The sequence below is a fragment of the Nannobrachium achirus genome (genome assembly GCF_963921795.1).
Source record: "Nannobrachium achirus genome assembly, chromosome: 8".
Taxonomy (NCBI): Eukaryota; Metazoa; Chordata; class Actinopteri; order Myctophiformes; family Myctophidae; genus Nannobrachium; species Nannobrachium achirus.
This window is the reverse complement of record NC_137817.1, coordinates 56391257-56414603: the sequence shown is the minus strand read 5'-3', so window position 1 is coordinate 56414603 and position 23347 is coordinate 56391257. Positions and strand designations below refer to the sequence as shown.

The window sequence follows — 23347 nt, the reverse complement described above, 5'->3', positions numbered from 1 at the left end:
AGGGGAAATAAAAAAGACGCTATATTAATTAGGGGTGGGCGATATGGAAAAATACAATATCGCGGTACACGATCCTATCACGATTCTTTTTCATGTTGTTTTTGTATCGTTATTTTTCAAGTTACTTAACAGTACGACCACCTATAAGGTAACAACAACTAAAGGAAAAAGGAGTAACGGACCATTTAGACCAGTGGTCCTCAATGGGGTCCAGGGACTCTCTGGGTTCCTTTTGGCAGGTCTAAAATGACCCTTACAACATGTATATAACTCTGACAGTATACAAATGAAACCAAATGGACCCTTACAGGTTTAATTTGTAAATTCTGCAATGAATCTCTGTATTAACAATTTAACAGGATTCTTTTATAAGTGTCACGACGATATCTCTGAAAAGGCATATCGTGGAGACATTGTATCGTCTCAACGATATTCATCACCATATCGCCCACCCCTAACTATAATGTCCTCGGTCTTATTCAAAAAGTGCTGCACGGGGCACATGCCAGGTGAATGTAAGCACACAGGGGCCGTAGGGCTGGATTGAGTAGGACGAGGACAGCTGAGAGGCAGGAGGAATGTCAAGGCACTCGGGTAGAAACGCTGCTATGAAAAGACAGAGGCGGGGCTGCTGGGTTGAGAGACAAAGTGAATGATAGAGTCTGTTTGTTAACGAGTCCTGCATCCTTTACTGTCCTGCTGTCTGTCTCTCCTACATTGTCTCCCTCTCAGCTTTCCTACGGTCTGTCTCTCCTACACTGTCTCCCTCTCAGCTTTCCTACGGTCTGTCTCTCCTACACTGTCTCCCTCTCAGCTTTCCTACGGTCTGTCTCTCCTACACTGTCTCCCTCTCAGCTTTCCTACGGTCTGTCTCTCCTACACTGTCTCCCTCTCAGCTTTCCTACGGTCTGTCTCTCCTACACTGTCTCCCTCTCAGCTTTCCTACGGTCTGTCTCTCCTACACTGTCTCCCTCTCAGCTTTCCTACGGTCTGTCTCTCCTACACTGTCTCCCTCTCAGCTTTCCTACGGTCTGTCTCTCCTACACTGTCTCCCTCTCAGCTTTCCTACGGTCTGTCTCTCCTACACTGTCTCCCTCTCTGTCTCTCCTACACTGTCTCCCTCTCAGCTTTCCTACGGTCTGTCTCTCCTACACTGTCTCCCTCTCAGCTTTCCTACGGTCTGTCTCTCCTACACTGTCTCCCTCTCAGCTTTCCTACGGTCTGTCTCTCCTACACTGTCTCCCTCTCAGCTATCCTGCTGTCTGTCTCTCATACACTGTCTCCCTCTCAGCTGTCTTGTCTGTCTCTCCTACACTGTCTCCCTCTCAGCTTTCCTACGGTCTGTCTCTCCTACACTGTCTCCCTCTCAGCTATCCTGCTGTCTGTCTCTCATACACTGTCTCCCTCTCAGCTGTCTTGTCTGTCTCTCCTACACTGTCTCCCTCTCAGCTTTCCTACGGTCTGTCTCTCCTACGCCGTCTCCCTATCAGCTTTGTTAACCGTACGAAATACGAAAGAAAGAAATAAAGAGAGGAAAAAGAGAAAGTGCCAAGGAGAGAGAGAGAGAGAGAGAGAGAGAGAGAGAGAGAGAGAGAGAGAGAGAGAGAGAGAGAGAGAGAGAGAGGAGAGGACGGGAAGGATCAGGTCAAAGTCCAGCAGCCCAGCGATGGGAGCAGCTAAACGACACAATGACAGTGTAGAGAGAGAGAGGAGTTTCAGGGGCAGCCGTGGCGACTCGTCGTCCTAACCGCTCGTTTAGCGGTTAGGCCTCGACCCCGGCTGGAAGGCAGAGTCACCGGACCACTTCACACACGGGGCCCGGCCGGGCAGCGGGTGGTGGAGAGAGGCAGTGTTTTGGAAAATGAGAGGGTAGCGAGAGAGAGAGAGAGGGGACAAGACGACGGCAGAGAGAGAAAGAGAGAGAGAGAGAGAGAGAGCTGCAAATAGCAGCAGCAGGGGAGGGGAGCCCAGCTGCTTCTCATCTCCGCCCAGGAGGCAGAGCGAGTAACACCAGCAAACACACACACCCTCCCTCCCCACTCCCCCGCCGTCGCCCTCCCATTCTCAGCTGATCGGGAGGGGGGGGGGCTCAGGAGAACAGCTCAGGAGAACAGCAGCATTTCCGCTTCGATATTGGGATGTGCAGCTAGGGGCTGTCACAATTATTACATAATCGTGTAATCGCAATTATTTTAGGTAATCGCAATTATTTTGCATAATCGTCATAATCGTCTCCATGTTGAAAAATGTTAATATAGTTTCAAACACTTAGTAGTAGAAATAGCAGCTCTACAAGCTCACAACGCGTCGACGCGTTGTTGAATGTCCTTGCCGCGAGGTGTCAGGGTGGCGTAGCCGTAGTCCCGTACGGTTATGATACCTGCCTAACCACTGCCAAGGCCTGGTAAAATACCTGCCTACCCACCGCCAATAGCCTGGCCAGCCAGAACATGCAAACTCCACACAGAAAGGCCCTTTCGCCAACCCCACCTAGGGTGTGGGCGCTGATGACGCGGAGGAGAGAACACGCCCCCAGTGCCCACAGCGTCGCCCGGCGGGAATCGAACCCAGGACCTTCTAGCTGTGAGGCGACAGCACATTTTGTCTAATAAACAACATAGCAGCACGTCCAATGTTGACATTCATTCGACTCGGTCCAATCCATTGTGTTTCATGCATTCACGGCCCCAACTGAAGGAAATGCGGCCTGAATCACATTTTTCCGTTCTTGGCACCATCTCAATGTTTTGATCTAAAAACGGACTTGACATGCGAGTGGGAAGCATGGCAGTCAGTGTTGTGTCTGCGGCCCCCCAGCGGCTCCCAGTACGTGGCCCCCAGGCCACAGCCAGCCAGCAGACTGGCTCTGACTGAAGACCTCACTCCTACACGCAATCATTCACCAACATCTTCCTCGTCCTTCATCTTTCTCCGTCTCTCTCTCTCTCTCCGTCTCTCTCTCTATATATATTGTTGCTGTCGGGTGGAAACCTTGTATGTCCAAAAGCGTTCGTTTTGTATTTGTCATTTAAAAAATGAACTAAACTAGTGAAAACATCTACAAGCAAAGCACACAGGCGTTGTGTGCTTGTAGATCGGCTGTTTTCACTAGTTTTGTGCGACGGCCTCGTATGACGAAGCAGGGCTTTGCTTAGCGAAAAAACATACGAATTTGAAACTTGGAGATACGAGGCTTCTGCCCGACAGCGACGATATATCTCTTTAACAATTTATTTTTTATCTCTTTCTCCGTATCTCTCTCACTACCTCTCTATATCCGTCTCTCTCTATCGTGCTCTCTCATATATCACACACACACACACACACACACACACACACACACACACACACACACACACACACACACACACACACACACACACACACACACACACACACACACACACACACACACACACACACACACACACACACACACACACACACACACACACAGAGAAGAAAAAACTGGGTTGCCTGGCTTATGAGCAGCAGTCTGCCTGCCTATGCAGTCACACCGCAGTGGGTGATGGATGGCGGTGTTTGGAGAGCAGCTGTGCCTTGCCAGCACTGCAGCACCGACTCCCTCCGCTCGCTCTCGCGCACGGAAGTGTCTGCGTGCGGGCACGCGCGCACGTCCGCGCTCCTATTTCTTTTGACCTCCTCTCCATCTACTCCCATTCATCCCTATTTACTGCGACCTACAGTCTCGATCAGATGCCCGCTAGCGTGCGTGGCTGCACTGCACTGCACTGCGCGCCTTTGAAGCGCCCAAAGGCATGATGCGACTTACTGACGACTGCACCGCATGCAGAGGGTCAAACAGGGACGTGCTGGGCCCCTGATTCAGCCCGGGAAAAAAGAGTTGGAGAAGCCCTCATTGCGCGCTATAGAGAGATCTCTCTCCATTGCGCTGCTGCTACTCAAAGATTTGCCATTTCAGATCATGACAAGTGACAAGCCAGTGGGCCAATTACATAAGTTATATTTCGTCGTTGTCGAGTGGAAACCTTGTATGTCCAAAACCGTTTGTTTTGTATTTATCATTTAAAAAATGAATTAAACTAGTGAAAACAGCCGATCTACAAGCACACAACGCCTCGCGGTGCGAGGCGTTGTGTGCTTGTAGATCTGCTGTTTTCACTACTTTTGTGCGACAGCCTTGTATGATGAAGCAGGGCTTTGCTTTTTTTTCCTAATGGTCGGCCTGGACCGACCAGGAATGAACCGGCCGTTCGGGAGTTGTCCCGAACGGCACACCAAGTACAGAATGATAGGTCAAGTTTATTATTTATTGACAGTTCAACTGGTTAGATATCTGAAAACACAAATTGACATGAATCCAAAATACACTGATGATTGTGCTGTCAAATAATGAAACTATATGGAATCTATGAACAGGTTGTGGGGGGGGTCCCTGCTTCATCTCTCTCAACTAAGGGGTCCTTGGCCTGAAAACGTTGAAGACCCCTGCTCTAGAGTGTAAGGCTGTAAGCAGTGAAAAGTCCAAAGCAAACACAACCAAAGCCTGTGTTTATGGATGGACAAACAACAGGCTACAAGATACTGCAAAGAGTGACTGTACCGCCTCATGCCAGCGCCTTTATTGATTGGGCACCGAGAGAAAATCTAAAACACAATACTTCCAGAATTAACTGCACTGTCTACTTCTTTTTTGTCTTGTTACAGGAAGAAGGAGGGGGGTAGAGAGAGAGAACGGATAACGATACTGGTTGTGGACCGAGATATTCAAACAAAACCGATAAAGGGGTCTGGCTTATGCTTTGTTTATTTGCTGAACCGGGAGAACTGCTCCCTATCTTCCATTGTCCCCAAGAAGCAGCACAATCCCTTATCCAATAGACACTGTCCAGCACACGTGCAGGGGCGTCACAAGGAGGGGGGAAAGTGGGACTGAGTTACTAGGGCCCAAGGTGGAGGGGCTTTAATTATTGAAAAATAGCAGATCTCACAGCGTGGCACCGAGTGCGGCGCTGCAAGCTTGTAGATCTGCTATTTTTGAAAAGTCATGAAAATGTGTGCAAATCTTTGAATATGTTTATTTTTTAAGCGTTAACATTTTTAACTCAAATTTTGCTTCTGGTCGCAGTGCCACACTGTGAGCTTGTATATCTGCTATTTTTCAGTAGTTAAAGCACAAAATAACGTGTAATAATGCGTTCCCAGTCTAAATGGGTTAAACCCCCTCCCCCTATGAAGAACACTCATGGGGGGGGCCCGCAGTGAATCCTCGTACCCGGGGCCCAGAATTTGGTGTGACACCCCTGACACATGGACCCACACACCACACACTCCGCTCACGTGTTTTCCGATGTCCGCCGCTCGGCGGGGACATAATAATAATCAAAGCGGGAGAAAGAAAAAAAAAGAAAGCGACTCTAAAATAATCCTCTGCCGTCTGACAAAGACATCACGCTGCAGGGATTATGCAGCCACCAGGAACAACGGTCACATTGTTTGCTGGCCTGGTGGTACATGGAGCTATATCGTTGCTGTCGGGTGGAAACCTTGTATGTCCAAAACCGCTCGTTTCGTATTTATGGTTTTGAAAATGATTTAAACTAGTGAAAACAGCCGATCTACAAGCACACAACGCCTCGCGCCGCGAGGCGTTGTGTGCTTGTAGCTCTGCTGTTTTCACTAGTTTTGTGCGACAGTCTCGTATGGTGAAGCAGGGCTTTACTTTATGGAAAAACGTACCAATTTGAAACTTGGGAGATACGAGGTTTCTGCCCGACAGTGACTCTCTCCATCACTCAGCCTCGCTCTCTCTTTCTTTGCACTTTGCATTATTCATTTGAAACCTATTAACAGGCGGTGGACACAGTTTGACCCTCATTAATAGTGTCCTCTTTGAGGTGCAGTTGCACCTTCTCCGTTGCCGCTTCGTTGTCATGTATGTGTGAATGTGTGCGTCTGTTATGTCTGCGTATACGGGGACGGAGACAGAGACTTCACTTGAAAATAATAAATCTATAACCTTATGCCTAAACAAGAAAACGTGTGCCAAACATACCAGACCACGTCCTTGAACATAATACCTAAACTTCATCATTTCTACATCTATACTTGAACTTTTGATATCATCGTTGAATTGAACAAACCAGTTCTAGTTGAACATAACTGTTTCTAGGTCAGCTCTAACTGTCCGTTTGTGCTATGCATCAGGAACATAACTGTTTCTAGGTCAGCTCTAACTGTCCGTTTGTGCTATGCATCAGGAACATAACTGTTTCTAGGTCAGCTCTAACTGTCCGTTTGTGCTATGCATCAGGGACATGCAGAGAATGTTAGGGCAGGGGTGAAATTTCTAAAAGGTCCTTTTGGTGAAAATATCGAAAATAGCAGACCTCCAAGTGAGCTTGGAGGTTGGTGCTTGATACCACACTGAACTAAGCATAATCAAGTCAATACTGAAGATGGTTAATGGCATGGATTTCTACACAGAGAGAGCATTTATTTCAACATCAGATGCTGCATTCAAGTTCAGGAGCGTTTGGACAAGGCAATTCTCTTGAATGCTGCCTTCAGGTATGGCATGGAAAGAGGGCATTTGCATTTCTTTCACCATAGTAAAAACTGCATTCATGGTCTGAAGTGGGCACTTTTTACAGACAGGTAAAATGTGTGCATGTGCCTGCTATGCATCATGAGTATTCTTGCCGGTTCAAAAAGCCACCGACTTTTTCCCCAACATGACATTGGTGGCGGTGTGGTGGTGTGGTCCCTTGTGATACAGTATGAAACAGGAGCAGGGTGGATTGAAGAGCCTCTTGGCACGTGACCAGACAACAAAAGACCTGCTGTGGCATGTAGGATATGATCCCAGACCCTTCAATTATGCCCCCGACACGCTTGATTAACCCATTTAGGCCTAGAATTATTGAATGCTTTAACCAGTGAAAAATAGCAGATATACAAGCTCACAGCGCGGCACCGAGTGCCGCGCTGCGAGCTTGTAGATCTGCTATTTTTGAAAATGTGTGCAAATCTTTGAATATATATGTATTTTCAAAGCGAACGTTTGTAACTCAAATTTTGCTTCTGGGTGGTCCCTGGAACTAGATATGTTGAGATGCGGGTCCGTGGCCAAATACATATCATTTTGGGGGTCCTTGAGATGAAAAAGTTTGAGAACCACTGACATAGTAGTCTCTCAAGAACAGACTGACTGAGCTCCAGTTGAAGTGAAAAAGGACCTTTTCTTTGACGATGGCTGGCCATATTGCTGACATAGAAACACAGGTTTTTCAAAAAACCTTAGAAGGATTCAAAAGACACTCGGGTCAAAATTCTAATTTTCATGATTTTTCAAAAATAGCAGATCTACAAGCTCGCTGTGAGCTTGTATATCTGCTATTTTTCAATAGTTAAAGCATAAAATAATGATACAAAATAATGTGTACCCGTTCTGAATGGGTTAAATAATTAAGCAGCGATGCTCTGAAGCAGCGGCTTCACCCCCCCCCTAGATGACGCTCCCCTGTCTCCATCTGTCTCCTCTCTCCAATCAGGCAAGCAGAGGAGAGCGTGTGTTCCAGGGACGTGCAGAGAATGTTAGAGAGGCAATTCCCATTCCTACAATTCCAAGTGCTTATCAGGGTGGGGGAGTCCCCAGTTAAAATATGAATATTTTGGGGGTCACAGCCTGAAAAGGTTGAGAACCAGTGTATTGGTGACCAATACAGCAACACTGGAACAGAGAGGTCTTGGAGCACCATCCCTGTCTGCTGTGTAGTGTGCAGGGGCCATTGCCAGTGTTGTTTTTGACAGCAATTTTTTATTTAGTTTTAGTCATAGTCATAGTCTTTTGAATAAAATGTAATTTAGTTGTAGTCATAATTTAGTCACCTGAAAAGTATTAGTTTTAGTCAAATTTTAGTCGACTAAATATCATAAGATTTTAGGCGACTAAATCTACAGTTGATTTAGTCAACTGAAATGTATTTTGGCACGCCCTGATGGCTTCGTAATGACTGATTTTACACTTGGTTGTGTGCTGAAAATAGCAGATCTACAAGCTCACAACGTGTCGCAGGGCGACGCGTTGTGAGCTTGTAGATCTGCTATTTTCACTTTTCAGCATGCAACACCTGAGAGAACATAAAATGACTCTTCTCCACTAGTCACTCCCTAACGTTTACTTTTTATTTGGTTGACGAAATTGTCAATATATTTAGTCTTCGTTTTAGTCATCACAGCTTAGTTTTTATTTAGTTTTCGTCAGTGAAAAAAACGCAGCCGAAAAACAATTTTTGTCTTAGTTTTAGTCGACGAAATCAACACTGGCCATTGCTAAGGCAGTGGTTCTCAAAGTGGGGTCCGTGGACCCTCAGAGTTTCTTGAAGGGCGTTCCAAATGGACGGTCCTCTTTAACTCCCAGAGTAAAGGCCTCTCCATACTTTGACCGAAATGTTCGGTGAGTTGTGTTTTCCGACGTGCAAATTTCCGAACTCTCGTTCCGTCCAATGCTTTTCAGAAGTCCCGAGGGATATAATTTTATGGTAGAAAAGGACCTTTTGACCGAAAACGGCGGTTTCGGTCAAAGTATGGAGAGGCCTTTATGGGGGTCCTTGAAACTCATTCATGTTTGAGAACCACTGTGCTAAGGAATTCACAATGTGGAAAGTGCAACGATGAATAAAAAGAACCCACAAAGAACGGGAGCGGTTTATTGATTTATAATCTACTACACAATTACACATGCCACAAGAAGCAATTAAAGCATTTATGTTTGCATCTGGGATGTGTCAGATATGAGTATCTTCCGCAGTACAATTCTGTTAGTGTAATTCTAAGTGTAATCAAATAGACCCGGCCAGGCTCAGAGTTCCAAATGGATGAATTAACACTGATCATTTTTTACATTGCGCAGCAAATGAAAGTCAACTAAACCCGTCAAGACTGCATATCGTCGTTGTCGGGTAGAAACCTCGTATCTCCAAGTTTCAAATTTGTACGTTCTTTCGCAAAGTAAAGCCCTGCTTCATCATACAAGGCTGTCGCACAAAAATAGTGAAAACAGCCGATCTACAAGCACACAACGCCTCGCGGTGTGAGGCGTTGTGTGCTTGTAGATCGGCTGTTTTCACTAGTTTAAGTCATTTTTAAAATGATAAATGCAAAACGAACGGTTTTGGACATACAAGGTTTCCACCCGACAACGACGATATGCTCCAAACTATGTCACACTCTTAACAGCGAAATACGGAATGTTAAATTAACACTCCTGAATTTACTGTGTGCACTGATTGGGCACTTTGGACCTGGTGTTTTTGCTGTCCCCTGAATTTCCCAAAAGCCTCCTCTTGCGATTTGCCAAGAATGTTCTTGAACGCCGGCCCATTTCACAGTCCAAAGCTACCACTAATGGCTTTCTCACTTGAGCCAGGCCGGCACCGCTCCATCGGCGAGGCGAGAGGGATACCAGAACTGGACATGTAGGTGTTTGTAAAAAGGTTTCTTCTCAAACGTATTTAGCACAAGAAGACGATTATTATTACAGAATTCACAGAACTCCGCCAGTGCACGCTATGTGCATTGTCAGCAGTCTAATGCATTTTGTAGACTGTAGACCGGGGTTTCTTAATGGAAACGGGTGAGGATAGTAAAACGGAGCAAAATAGCATTATTCGTTTTCTCATCTCTCATCTCAACTTTTTTGTAGCCTATGAATGTACAGTTAATTCCAATCATAAAAGTAATGCTTGCATAGGCATGAATGTTCTTCCTAACAAACCAAATTCACGATGTGACATATTTTGTTTGGGGAAAAGAAAACTAAGGTACTGTAGATGCATGCGCAGCGTTCTCAATGCGTCGCATTTGGCCCGGTCCAGCCCATGACCTACAATAAGTTTGACACCGGGGTATACAGGGGCGTCACAAGGGGTAGGAAAGTGGGACTGAGTTACTAGGGCCCAAGGTGGAGGGGCCCTAGTAACTTTAGCTATTGAAAAATAGCAGATATACAAGCTCACAGCGCGGCACCGAGTGCCGCGCTGCGAGCTTGTAGATCTGCTATTTTTGAAAAGCCGTGAAAATGTGCGCAAATCTTTGAATATATGTATTTTTTAATTGAACATTTGTAACTCAAAGTTTGCTTCTGGGGGGTCCCTGGAACTAAATATTTTGAGATGGGGGGGGGGTCCTTCACATGAAAAAGTTTGAGCATCACTGACATGGAAACATAGGTTTCTTCGCACACATTTTCACGATTTTTCAAAAATAGCAGATCTACAAGCTCGCAGCGCGGCACTCAGTGCCGCGCTGTGAGCTTGTATATCTGCTATTTTTCAACAGTTAACATTCATGGGGGGCCCGCAGTGAATCCATGTACCCAGGGCCCAGAATTTGGTGTGACGCCCCTGGGTGTATAGTCCGAGTGCATGCTCAGAAATGCATTGTTGCAGTACATGTCACTGCAGTATGAACTTACTGTCTGTAATTCTGTGTCATTGTCAGGGACGTGCAGAGAATGTTAGAGAGGCAGGGGCTGAAATTTCTAAAAGGGCCATTTGATGGAAATATAAAAAAAATAGCAAACCTCCACGTTCACGACACGCTGCGACGCGTTGTGAGCTTGGAGGTTGGCTATTTTCGGTGCGTGATGGCACACTAAATTGAGCATAATAACGTCAATTCTAGAGATGTGGCGTAAAGGCATGGATTTTACACAGAGAGGGCAATTCTTTCAACATAAGATGGTGCATTCAAGTTCAGGAGAGTTTGGACAAGGCAAGTCTCTTGAATGCTGCCTTCAGGTATGGCATGGAAAGAGGGTATTTCCATTTCTCCATTCTCCATAGTAAAAACTGCATTCATGGTCTGGAGAGGGCACATTTTACGGACAGGTAAAAGGGCAGGGGCTCAAGCCCCCTTTGATGTCTATGTGTGCACGTGCCTGGTTATTGCGTTACTAAAAGCCCAGGACAAAAATCCACTCGTCCACGACAATTCGCCCTTCTGGCCCCAAAACTGTGGAATAAAATCCCTGTCGAACAACAGACTCACTCCTAGGGGTGGGCGATATGGAAAAATACAATATCACAATATTTTCCCAAGCTGTATCACGATACACGATTTTATCACAATTCTTTTTCACGTTGGTTTTGATGGTTATTTTTCAAGTTACTTGACAAAAACTAGACTCTCTGGGTTCCTTTTGGGAGGTCTAAATTGAACTTTACAAGTATGTAACTCTGACAGTATACAAATGAAACCAAAGGGACCCTTACGGGTCCATTTGGTTTCATTTGTATACTGTCAGAGTTAAGAGGGAGACCTTGACATTTTAAAGTTTGAGAACTACTGATGTAGACCAAGATGCAGGTTTAAATTGAATTCTGCAATGAATCTCTGAATTAATAATTCAACAGGATTTTTTACAAGGCTCCCTCATTGTATCACGATATATACGATATCTCTGAAAAGGCATGTCGTGGAGACATTGTATCGTCTCTACGATAATTATCACCATATCGCCCACCCCTACTCACTCCCTAGCTTCCACCGTGGCCTGAAGACTCACCTCCTCAGACTCCACCTTGGCCCATAGCACTTACCGTAGCACTTGCCTACCCTCAATGACCATACATGAAAGCTAGGTAGCATTCTTAGGTTTTATATAAAGTTTTTACTTATTAGGTGCTTGTTCTACCTACGTTTGACCAACTTTCTTGGGGATGCTCTGTTCTGACATTCTGACATTTAATAAAGCGGAACAAAGTAGAATGCAGTGGTTTAGCGAGCCGCTAGAGACACAGAGGGCAGCGTGGATGATAGCGCACGGCCAGTGGTGAAATGGTTAGTAATAAAAGCAGCCTGTCTCTCCCCCCTCCTCTCCTGACCCTGTGCAGTGGCGTCAGTTCAGAAAAAGCTAAGGTATGGCAACATGACTGGTGTCTTGAACGCGCGCGAAGGCGCGCGTTCAAGACACCAGTCATGTTGCCATACCTTATCAACAGGCATGATTCATTTATTTTGAGAAGTACATTTTCTTTTCCCCCCCCCGTTTCTACGGTTTCTTGGGCTGGATATGGCAGCCTGGAACGGTTGTTCAAGTGCAGCTAAACTTGGCATGTTAGTAAATGTGCCACAATTAACAATAATAATGCATTGCACCTGTGGAGCTGAAATGTGGAGGATACAATTATAATACCTTGTTGAAGTGACCATTTTGTAAAATTTTGCATTTGTAGTTATTTTACTGTATTTTAACAACATAATAACCAGCACAGACAAAGACACATTCATGTATTTATATTTAAAAGTAACTTTTATTTTCCCCCCTGAACCCAGGGTATGGCAGCTGCATACCCCTTGCCATACCCAATTGACGCCCCTGACCCTGTGAGTCTGGGTTAGTTTACGACCACTGTCTGTGGGTTGGGAGGGGTCGGATGATAAGATTGTGCTTTATTGCTAGACAAGCCTCCCTTACAATAATGGCTTTCCCCCCCTGGGCCATCCGTTGTTCGAGAGCCATTAAGGTGCTTCTCGTCCAGCCGTGGCCGGACCTCCTCAATCAGCCGAGCTCAAGGCCAAGGATTAGTCGACTGCATCGGAGCTCCCACATTATTGCACCGTGTCACCTCTCCGCCTCTGGCTCAGCTTAGGTTCATAATCCGCCATATCTCTATGCAGTGAGTGGGACGGCTAATTTAGAGGGAGGAGGAACAATCCGTAGTGAATACCAAACGTGAAGAAACTAAAGTGGTTTTCCCATCCGCAAAACACATTTTTGGACACTGCTCCTACAGATTTTGGCCTGAAATCACGCAAAGCGGTAGACAGTATCTCTAAAGTCATGTCATCAACATGGATCTGTCCCATTTCCCATATTCCCTCCTGATTGGCTTCTAAAGTTTGTGTATGCGACATGACGGTCGCTTATCTCCTGATTAGGGCGTCTTACTGGTTTTGTGTGTGTGTGTGTGTGTGTGTGTGTGTGTGTGTGTGTGTGTGTGTGTGTGTGTGTGTGTGTGTTTACAATTCACATCTTTCTTCTCCCAAGTTAGTCATTATGCCAATTAATCCTCCCCACACATCTCTGTGCCACCGCACACTGCTATTGTACCCATTGATGCAATGATCCGGTCACACAGGTAGTCGCCGCCCCATATCTGTTTTGACCCGTGTCACGCCTCTCACGTGCACGCACATGCGCAAATGTGCACGTGCGGGCACGCGAGAATGCGTTCTACTCACTTTGTGAGCCTGAACCCGTGGTTGTCACTAGCACATACATGTGCTAAGAAATTTGATGGAGAGTGAAAAAAAGATTTTAAGTACATTTTACCAATAGATGGTTTAAGTGGTACCGGATATGCAGCTCGGCAAATAAAAGGTGTTGTTCCCAGTGCATGATGGAGGACAATTTCACGATAAATTAAAAGTCCACGATACGATTATCGTGAGTGTTTTATATCACGATAAACGATAATATCGCTTAACGTCCCATCCCTACTTAGCACCGATCTAAAAAAGAATTAAGAAACGTCCAGTGTCTTTCTTACCTAAGCATTTGTAAGGCACCACGATGTGGGCGTGACCCTTGCACACCTTCTTCTCCTTCTTGCACCAGTTCTCGATCCTGATTGGCTGGTTGGCCTCCACCACGTTGGTGATCTGCAACTCGGGATACATCTGTGGGGTGGGCGGGGCGGGGCAGAGGGTGAGGGGGCGAGAGAGCAGAGAGAGAGAGAGGCAGAACGAGAAAGGAGAGATAAGCGAGATACAGCAGCTCGAGTGCGAACGCGCTAATCCCCACTTTGCCATCTCCAGATGCCATCTGTTCGGTGTGCGAGGCACAGACAGTCAAATGCCATCCAAATGTCATCAATAAATGCGATCCAAGAACTCTCACAGAAGGCTGAGTGGAAACGCAGCACGCGCCTTTGCTTTATTTTAGGGAGCACATTCAACTTTTAAAGCTGGAGATATCTCCATCTACAGTGAAGTGTAGATATCTCCATCTACAGTAAAGTGTAGATATCTCCATCTACAGGCATAACGTGTAGATACCTCCATCTACAGGCATAACGTGTAGATATCTCCAGCTAGGTGTAAAGTGTAGATATCTCCATCTACAGTAAAGTGTAGATATCTCCATCTACAGGCATAACGTGTACAGTAGATACCTCCATCTACAGGCATAACGTGTAGATACCTCCATCTACAGGCATAACGTGTAGATATCTCCAGCTACATGTGTAAAGTGGAGATATCTCCAGCATAGGTGGAGATATCTCCATCTACAGGTGTAAAGTGCATGGAGATATCTCCATCTACAGGTGTAAAGTGGAGATATCTCCATCTACAGGTGTAAAGTGCATGGAGATATCTCCATCTACAGGTGTAAAGTGGAGATATCTCCATCTACAGGTGTAAAGTGGAGATATCTCCATCTACAGGTGTAAAGTGCATGGAGATATCTCCATCTACAGGTGTAAAGTGGAGATATCTCCATCTACAGGTGTAAAGTGCATGGAGATATCTCCATCTACAGGTGTAAAGTGGAGATATCTCCATCTAAAGGTGTAAAGTGGAGATATCTCCACCTACAGGTGTAAAGTGGAGATATCTCCATCTACAGGTGTAAAGTGGAGATATCTCCATCTACAGGTGTAAAGTGGAGATATCTCCATCTACAGGTGTAAAGTGCATGGAGATATCTCCATCTACAGGTGTAAAGTGGAGATATCTCCATCTACAGGTGTAAAGTGGAGATATCTCCATCTACAGGTGTAAAGTGCATGGAGATATCTCCATCTACAGGTGTAAAGTGGAGATATCTCCATCTAAAGGTGTTAAGTGTAGATATCTCCACCTACAGGTGTAAAGTGGAGATATCTCCATCTGTAAAGTGGTGTAGTGTGATGTAGCTAGGCTAGGTTCTAAACAAGAAAGCATATTTACAGTTGTTACACAGAAATTAAGCACATTTACAGTACATGAAAAGTATTCTACTTTGCAATTTGCAATGTAGTTAGATGAAAGTTGTGAAAATGTGGTTGCTTAATTAATAGCTCAGGGAGGGTGGGGGGGAGGGGGTCTCGGCCGGGACCGTTAGTCCGGCCCCCGGTCCCTTGGGTTTCTGACAATGTGGCCCCCTGAACAATTTAGTTGAATACCTCTGTTCTAGTGTATCACGAGACTTCCGGTTACTACGCTTATAGCGTAACTTCTGTAGCGTAAAGAAGGCTTTGTCCTGGAGTTATTACAGCCAGTATATACACAACGCGGCATCGTGGTATAAATAAATAAAAAAATTCAGTTTGCTATTCTAGAAGCTTTCCAAGTTAGAAGTGTACGTTATCTTCTCATTCATACTACTGGATTCAAGCGATCAACAGACAAACTAAATTATATTCTTTTGCTGCAATTTCTATTTTATTTTGTATTTCTTTGTCAGAATGGTGCGGTACAACTCACCTCCTGACAGTACTGCAGCACTCCTTCCTTGGTCCCCACGCAGCTCTGTGTCCCAGAGGGGTCGGGTTCCCAGCGGCCCGTCTGGATGTTCACGTGCATGTTGAGCTTCCCACAGAACATGGCCACCTGCGGCTCCGCCACCGCGAAGCCCGTCCCCGTGTTGGCTGCCAGCGCCTGGAGACCAGAGGAGAGGAGAGGAGAGGGTTAAAAACCACATGAACACTAGGATCCCTATTTTGGGCATGCCATATCACAGAGGTCTTCAACAGGGGGCCCGGGACCCCTAGGGCAGGGGTTTCCAAAGTGGGTGACGGGGCACCCTGGGGTGCCGCGACGGCAGTCCAGGGGTGCCGCAAGATCATTTGATAATATTTGGAATTTATTTGGACACTTGAAGAAATATTTAGTATCATTTTAAACTTGAAGTACAAAGTTATTTTCAGTCAGTTCTAACCAAAAAGGCTATTATCTCAACGTTTTCCTCGCAACATAATCACTAAAATATCGTCACCGTCAGGCAGAAACATCTGTCGCACAAAACTAGTGAAAACAGCCGATCTGTGCTTGTAGATCTGCTGTTTTCACTAGTTTAGTACATTTTATAGATGATAAATACAAAAAGAAAGGTTTTGGACATACAAGGTTTCCACCCGACAACGACTATATTCTATAAAATGAAGGTGCTGGGAGTGAAAATTATAATGTAGGGGTGGTTGCCTTGGATTAAAACAAATATTTATAAGGTGCCCTGACAAAAAGGTTTGGGAACCCCTGCCCTAGGGGGTCCTAAGAGTTACAACAGGGGGTCCTTCAAATCTTCCAATCCTTTTTATGTTAACAACTTGAACCCTAGTGTCCATATTCTGAGAACTGTAGCCAAAAATAGGAGATCTACAAGCTCACAACGCCTCGCGCTGCGAGGCGTTGTGAGCTTGTAGATCGGCTATTTTCGGCAAAGAATTTTGGTGTAGAGGGGAAAAACAGCAGACTAAGTACAGAGTAAAAGGTCAAGTTTATTAGGTAATGACGGCTCAAGTTGTTAAATATCTGAAAACACAAATTGATATGAATCCAAAATCCACTGAAACGATGAAACTATATGGACTCTATGAAAAGGTTGTGGGGGTCCCTGCTTCTCTCAACTAAGGGGTCATTGGCCTGAAAACGTTGGAAGACCCCTGCCATAACAAGCAAAAAAACTGACCAGAAATGCGTGAATCCTAAAACCACCACGACACAGTTAGGTTCTTGTATAAAGGAGCGCTGGTTTTTGGTGGAGCTGACGGAGGCGCGCCGTCTCAGGCGACCTTGAGCCACGTGAGACACCGCCGAGCGAGCGTTGCCAAGGTCGCATGAGCCGACTCAGCGCCGTTAGAAGTTGTAAACCCGGGGGACAGAATAGTAAATCTATCGTCCCCCCGACTTTCGGCACCTCCGTGCAGTCCAAGTGAACACAACAGAGCGCTCCCTACCTCCGCATCAGCCAATCACAAGCTTCCGCGCGTGGATTTTAACTGTATCGTGGTGGGTTTTAGATACACGCGCCAGAAATCGATGAACATTGGGCGAAGATAGTGCATCTACAAGCTAAGGATGCGTCACAATCGGCCAAGGAGACACCTGGGGTCAGCTAAGTGTGTAGGGATTACGTTGTTAATTTGGAGAGCAGCGGAGAGGGTTAATGCACCCAATCATTAAAGGGCCATAAAAAGAGAGGAGAGTACTGGCTGGCAGTCAGAGCCAAGTGACTTTCCTCATAAACTCGGTTATGGGACCGACACGGTGGTCGGACACTGTGGAGAAATGTTATTTTATTTCCTGGAATTGGGTATGGCAGCGCACTGCAGACAAGAAAGAGCCTTTAGTATTTTGTTCTCTATATCGAGACGGGCTGCGGAAAAAGCTGGAAGCAACAACAGCATCGGGGGGTGACACAGGGATTGGATGATATGAAAATGTCATATCCCGATTATTGTGACCAAAAAAAAAATCGCGATTTACGATATTACCGCGATAATCCAAATATACCCAACATCCATTATCCTGTCCTGAGGTGGAACATTTGCCAAAAAAATGCCGGTCTACAAGCTCACAATTCGTGATGTGAGCTTGTAGATCGGCTATTTTTTGGCAAAGAGAGTTGGTAGAGAGTGAAAAAAAGACTGTATCAAGTACGTATATTCTAAGTACATTTTACCAATAGAGGGTTTAAAAGGTACCGGATATGCAGCTCGGCCAATAAAAGGTGAATTGAACCCAGTGCATGATGGAGGGCTATTTCACGATAAATTAAATCTCCACGATACGATTATCCTGAGTGATTTCTATCACGATAAACGATAATATCGCTTATCGTCCCATCCCTGGGGGGACACAGCCTAGGAAACAAGAGTTCAGGGGGGAGGATTGTGTGTGTGTGGTTCTGGAGACAGCGATCTTAACAAGGCCAATTCAGACCTCACCGAGTGCCTGCATGCAATGCTCGCGATGAACCAAACTAACCTTCAAGGAACATTTCAGAGAGTTTTGCCAAATTGTTTTAATTGACAACCCCCCAGGCTCCCACCACCACCTCCTCATGGTAAATAACATAAGCACACGTCGTCAAGATTGGCCGTCCACAACTTGGCAACACTAACGCTGCTCAACTGTGGTGCATGAAAAAGCAGACTGGCAGTCAGACGGAGACAAATTGAGCTCGGCTCCGGTCTGTGGAAGTGTGTTTGGGCCCAGGCCCGGATGACGGCTAGGCCAGGAGGAGGATGATTGGATTTGCACTTTTTTTTCCCCACATTTCTTTTTTTGTTTTTCCCCAGTGCCTGCTGACTGAGAGACTTAAAGATTGCAGCAAGAAGGAAAGAAGGAAAGAGAGCAACTAAAGAGTAGGGATGGGACGATAAGCGATATTTTCGTTTATCGTGATAAAAAACACTCACGATAATCGTATTGTGGAGATTTAATTTTTTTAATTTATTAAACCCTGTATTGGTAAATGGTACTTATAATATACGTACTTGATACGGTCTTTTTCTCACTCTCTATCAAATGTCTTAGCCAAAAAATAGACGATCTACAAGCTCGCAACGCGTTGTTGCGAGCTTGTAGATCGGCAATTTTTTTTGCCAAATCACGTTCCTCCCCAGGATATTGAATTTTGATTATCGCGATAGTATAGTAAATCGCCATTTCTTTTGTCACAATAATCGTGATATAAAATGTTCATATCGTCCCATCCCTGCTAAAGAGTCAATAAGAGACAGACAAATAAAGAGAGCCAGAGAGATAGCGAGGGAGAGATCGACAGAAAACAAGAGAAATACTCCTGCTTGTGCGCACGCACACACACACACACACACACACACACACACACACACACACACACACACACACACACACACACACACACACACACACACACACACACACACACACACACACACACACACACACACACACACACACACACACACACACACACACACACACACACACACACACAGTTATTATTGGCACTGAGAGCATACTTTCTCTGGGTTAAACGAACAATCTCCATCTCTTTTCTGCACTACAACCCCAACAATCTGTAGAATAAAGTATGCTTTGATTAGACACACTCGTATATCTGCGCTGAGGTCCTCCACTGACCTTTTGGAAAAGTAGAGAGGGAAATTTATTATCAACACCACACCACCCCCGCTCTGCTCCACCCCTGTGGCGCTATAGCTTTTATTTCCTGTGCTGCACGGAGACTGGCCATTTAACCGAGCTCTGCCAGTTCGTTTCTCTCTCTCTCTCTCTGCAGTGCAGGAAGCAGCGCGAGGGGAACGCCCAGCCAGCCCGTCCGTCCGTCCGTCCGTCCGTCCGTCCGTCCGTCCGTCTGTCCCAACCTGGGACGCAGGCTAAATAAAGCCACGTCCGCTATAAACTGAAACACACATGGTGACGGATCCCGCAAAGCTACCGTGTAATTGAGCTGTCAAAAAAGATTGGGCCTTTTGAGATGCTTTCTTTAATGCTTTGTGAATGGAGCATTGGGCAATATCCTTATTCACCACCAGCCAATCGGTTTCCCCACCCGTCTGTCAGGTACATTGTTAAATGGCCGCAGTTTGAACCGGAACGAAAAAAAGGAAAACAAAAAGAAAATGCGAATTGGGTGTGTTTCTTTTAGCTGGGCTCAAGTAAACAAAATACCTGAAGGTAGAGTTCTAGACATATCAGAGAGGACCGGAGATGCTTGAGAGAAAGTTACTATCAGATAAAAAAATCACACCCGTGTGAACTGAGCGGTGGTCGTGGAGGCTGTGCAACAGCACTACTGGGTGGGTGCAGCGGGGTTAGTGTGCTTTAGAATGCTGTAGTTTCGTCACACACTCTAATTTATTTGACCCTAAAACATTCAGTTTGTTAATAATAATAATAATACTTGACCACACATGCTGACCCACCCTTCCCCCCTGTGTGTGTGTGTGTGTGTGTGTGTGTGTGTGTGTGTGTGTGTGTGTGTGTGTGTGTGTGTGCGTGTGTGTGTGTGAAAACAACAGCGCCCCTCCCTTAACATGTGTGGTCAGAAAAGGTACTGCAGGCTTGAGGCTACATACACGGACGGACGGCCGGACGGACGCATACACACACGGCCACGTATAGGAGACGGTGTGACCACCGCTCAAAAAGAAACAAGCTCTTGCCCACTAGCTCTGTGGTGGGGAGTCACTACTGCTTGCCCACTATCTCTGTGGTGGGGAGTCACTACTGCTTGCCCACTAGCTCTGTGGTGGGGAGTCACTACTGCTTGCCCACTAGCTCTGTGGTGGGGAGTCACTACTGCTTGCCCACTAGCTCTGTGGTGGGGAGTCACTACTGCTTGCCCACTAGCTCTGTGGTGGGGAGTCACTACTGCTTGCCCACTAGCTCTGTGGTGGGGAGTCACTACTGCTTGCCCACTAGCTCTGTGGTGGGAAGTCACTACTGCTTGCCCACTAGCTCTGTGGTGGGGAGTCACTACTGCTTGCCCACTAGCTCTGTGGTGGGGAGTCACTACTGCTTGCCCACTAGCTCTGTGGTGGGGAGTCACTACTGCTTGCCCACTATCCCTGTGAGATGGAGTAGTGGTGTCGAATTGATAATTCAATTCAATGCAGCAACGTGACACAGTCGATAATCAATAACACTGTATATAATATTATATATAACATAATTCGAAATAAAGTATGCTTGCTTAAGTAAAGCTTGCATCGACCGATGAAGAATTTGCCATGTTGTGTGCAGTAATATGGAACAGTGTGACGCATTGCAAGGCACCGCAGAATCGAATAGTTACCAGGCAAATCGCAATCTATTGGAATCGTGAAGGTAGTGCCAATGCAACACCTCTAGTGGGGAGTCACAGAGGTGCGTCCCCTCTAGTGGGGAGTCACAGCAGTGCATGCCCACTAGTGGAGAGTCAGTGCATGCCCTCTAGTGGGGAGTCACAGCAGTGCATGCCCACTAGTGGGGAGTCAGTGCCTGCCCTCTAGTGGGGAGTCACAGCAGTGCGTGCCCTCTAGTGGGGAGTCACAGCAGTGCATGCCCTCTAGTGGGGAGCAAGGTTATTATAGTAAACGAAAACTAACTAAAAAACGAAAACTAGAATGGAAAAACATTTTAGTTAACTGAAATAAAAATAAAAACTAAGCTTTTTAAAAAAACGAAAACTAACTGAAACCGTATTGTGTGTTTACAAAACTAACTAAAATAAACTAAAATTATAGAGAAAATCTCCTTAGTTTTAGTCTTTTGTCTTTGTGGAAATAAAAAACACCAGTTGGTGAGGTCAAAGAGAGAAGTTGTATGTCTCAACATTCCTGCCACTCAACAATATGATGTTTTGTTGATTTTCTTTATTAGACAATACTTTTTCCGGAGCTTTTTTAATCTCACCCCTGACAAATACCCCATATTACGTAAAAGACTAAAACTAACACTAAAACTAATAAAAACTAAACTAAAACTAAGCATTTTCAAAAAATAAAAACGAAACGAAACTAGCGACCTCACTTTAAAAACTAATTAAAACTAAACTGTAATTGAAAACAAAACCTCAAAACTAATACAAATAAAAACTAATGGAAAAAACCAAAACTATTATAACCTTGGTGGGGAGTCACAGCAGTGCATGCCCACTAGTGGGGAGTCACAGCAGTGTATGCCCTCTAGTGGGGAGTCACAGCACTGCGTGCCGTGCCCACTAGTGGGAAGTCACAGCAGTGCGTGCCCACTAGTGGGGAGTCACAGCAGTGCGTGCCCACTAGTGGGGAGTCACAGCAGTGCATGCCCACTTGTCCTGTGGGGAGTCACAGCAGTGCATGCCCACTAGCGGGGAGTCACAGCAGTGCATGCCCACTTGTCCTGTGGGGAGTCACAGCACAGTTAAATAAGCACTAACGACTGTGCGAGTCAGGGGAAACTCTCCATGCCGGACAGGAAGAGGGACAGGAACTATCCCTACACGATTGTTATGATGGCGCTGGTCTGGGTAAACAGGCCTCATCCCCCAGGGGGGGACAGGAAGAGGTAGAGGGCTAGAGGCCGAGGATGCTGGAAACCCCCCCCCCCCCCACACACACACACACACACACACATACACACACACACACACACACATACAGCTTACTTATAGTAAAGTGGTGTACAAACATGTGCCACCATGGAGGCTTTCCCTCCCAGCAATAATTAAATCCATAACTTATTTTAAAGACTTTGAACACACACAAAAAAAAGTGTTTTTTTCAGAAAACCATTAGGATTTAGAAGACATATTCAGGTATTTCTCAGCTCTTAGTGGGTCAAACTCCAGCTGATTTGGCCCCTCTGGCTGGCCAGAAGATGAGCTAATCCAGTGAAATGAGCTCTGGTGCACCAGTGTTTCTGGACGCAGTGAAATCCATCCTGGCCTCCGAATCACACAGATGGATTGGAAACCACTAGAAAGTGAACTCTAGACTGAGACAATGGTTCCCAATAATCCCATTGTGACGCCTCCTCTCCCAGGCTGATAGTGAGGGAACATTGTAGAAGGGTGCAAAGAGATGGGCAGATAGCCTAAACAAGAACTGAAAGTCGTCAGCCGTGGGACGCATTGAGCCGCCAAGCCAAGGGCATCCATGCTGCCTGCAAGCTGCAACCCCCACACACACGCACACGTGATTCTTAACCTTCTTAATTTCAAGGACCCCGGGTTGATAAGCATTAATTAGGCCTTTTGATGCGGTTGCATCTTTGGTATTTCATTCTCAGACACACACACACACACACACACACTATGGCATTCACGAATAGTGATTTTTAGTATTCGAATTATTCGACCACAAAGTATTCGAATAGTCGAATATTCAACAGGACTGGCCAAACTGTCAAATATTAAGTAAGCAAGAGGCGAACATTGTGAAAATAGCAGATCTACATGCTCACAATGCCTCGCGTTGCGAGGCGTTGTGAGCATGTAGATCTGCTATTTTCACAATATTTATCTGTGGAACCGAGTCACATTAAATGTAATACCCAGTTCCAAGTGCTTGTCAGGGTGGGGGTCCCCAGTTCAAATATGTTTATTTTGGGGGTCACTGCCTAAAATGTTTTGAGAACCCCTGGTATAAAGCATTAAAAAAATTCATCCACCAAATAAGCGAATATTTGACTTCGGTGAACAACGTCGAATAGTGACTTTGATATTCGAATATTCGAATATTTGGTGAATGCCCTAACACACATGTGTTATGATACTTGCGACAAGTTGCGGGGACAAGACATCAACAAGTTAAACAACCTGAATCTTTTCCCAAATGTAAAAAACCCATCTCTAAACATCTTCTTAACCATAAAAACAAACAATGTATCTTGTGAGACCAGGAAA

The 23347-nt window shown here is 45.6% G+C and overlaps 1 protein-coding gene across 2 annotated transcripts in view; it reads right to left on the bottom strand.

The window, feature by feature from the left end:
- aplp2 (amyloid beta (A4) precursor-like protein 2) overlaps positions 1 to 23347 on the bottom strand; it is a 113073-nt gene that overhangs the window by 64644 nt on the left and 25082 nt on the right. For both annotated transcript variants that reach the window (XM_080731375.1, XM_080731376.1), the window contains exons 2-3: positions 15457 to 15630; positions 13539 to 13668 (exon numbers count right to left, since the gene is read on the bottom strand). In XM_080731375.1, the coding sequence (XP_080587501.1) occupies positions 13539 to 13668; positions 15457 to 15630 (304 nt within the window). The remainder of the gene's footprint in view (positions 1 to 13538; positions 13669 to 15456; positions 15631 to 23347) is intronic.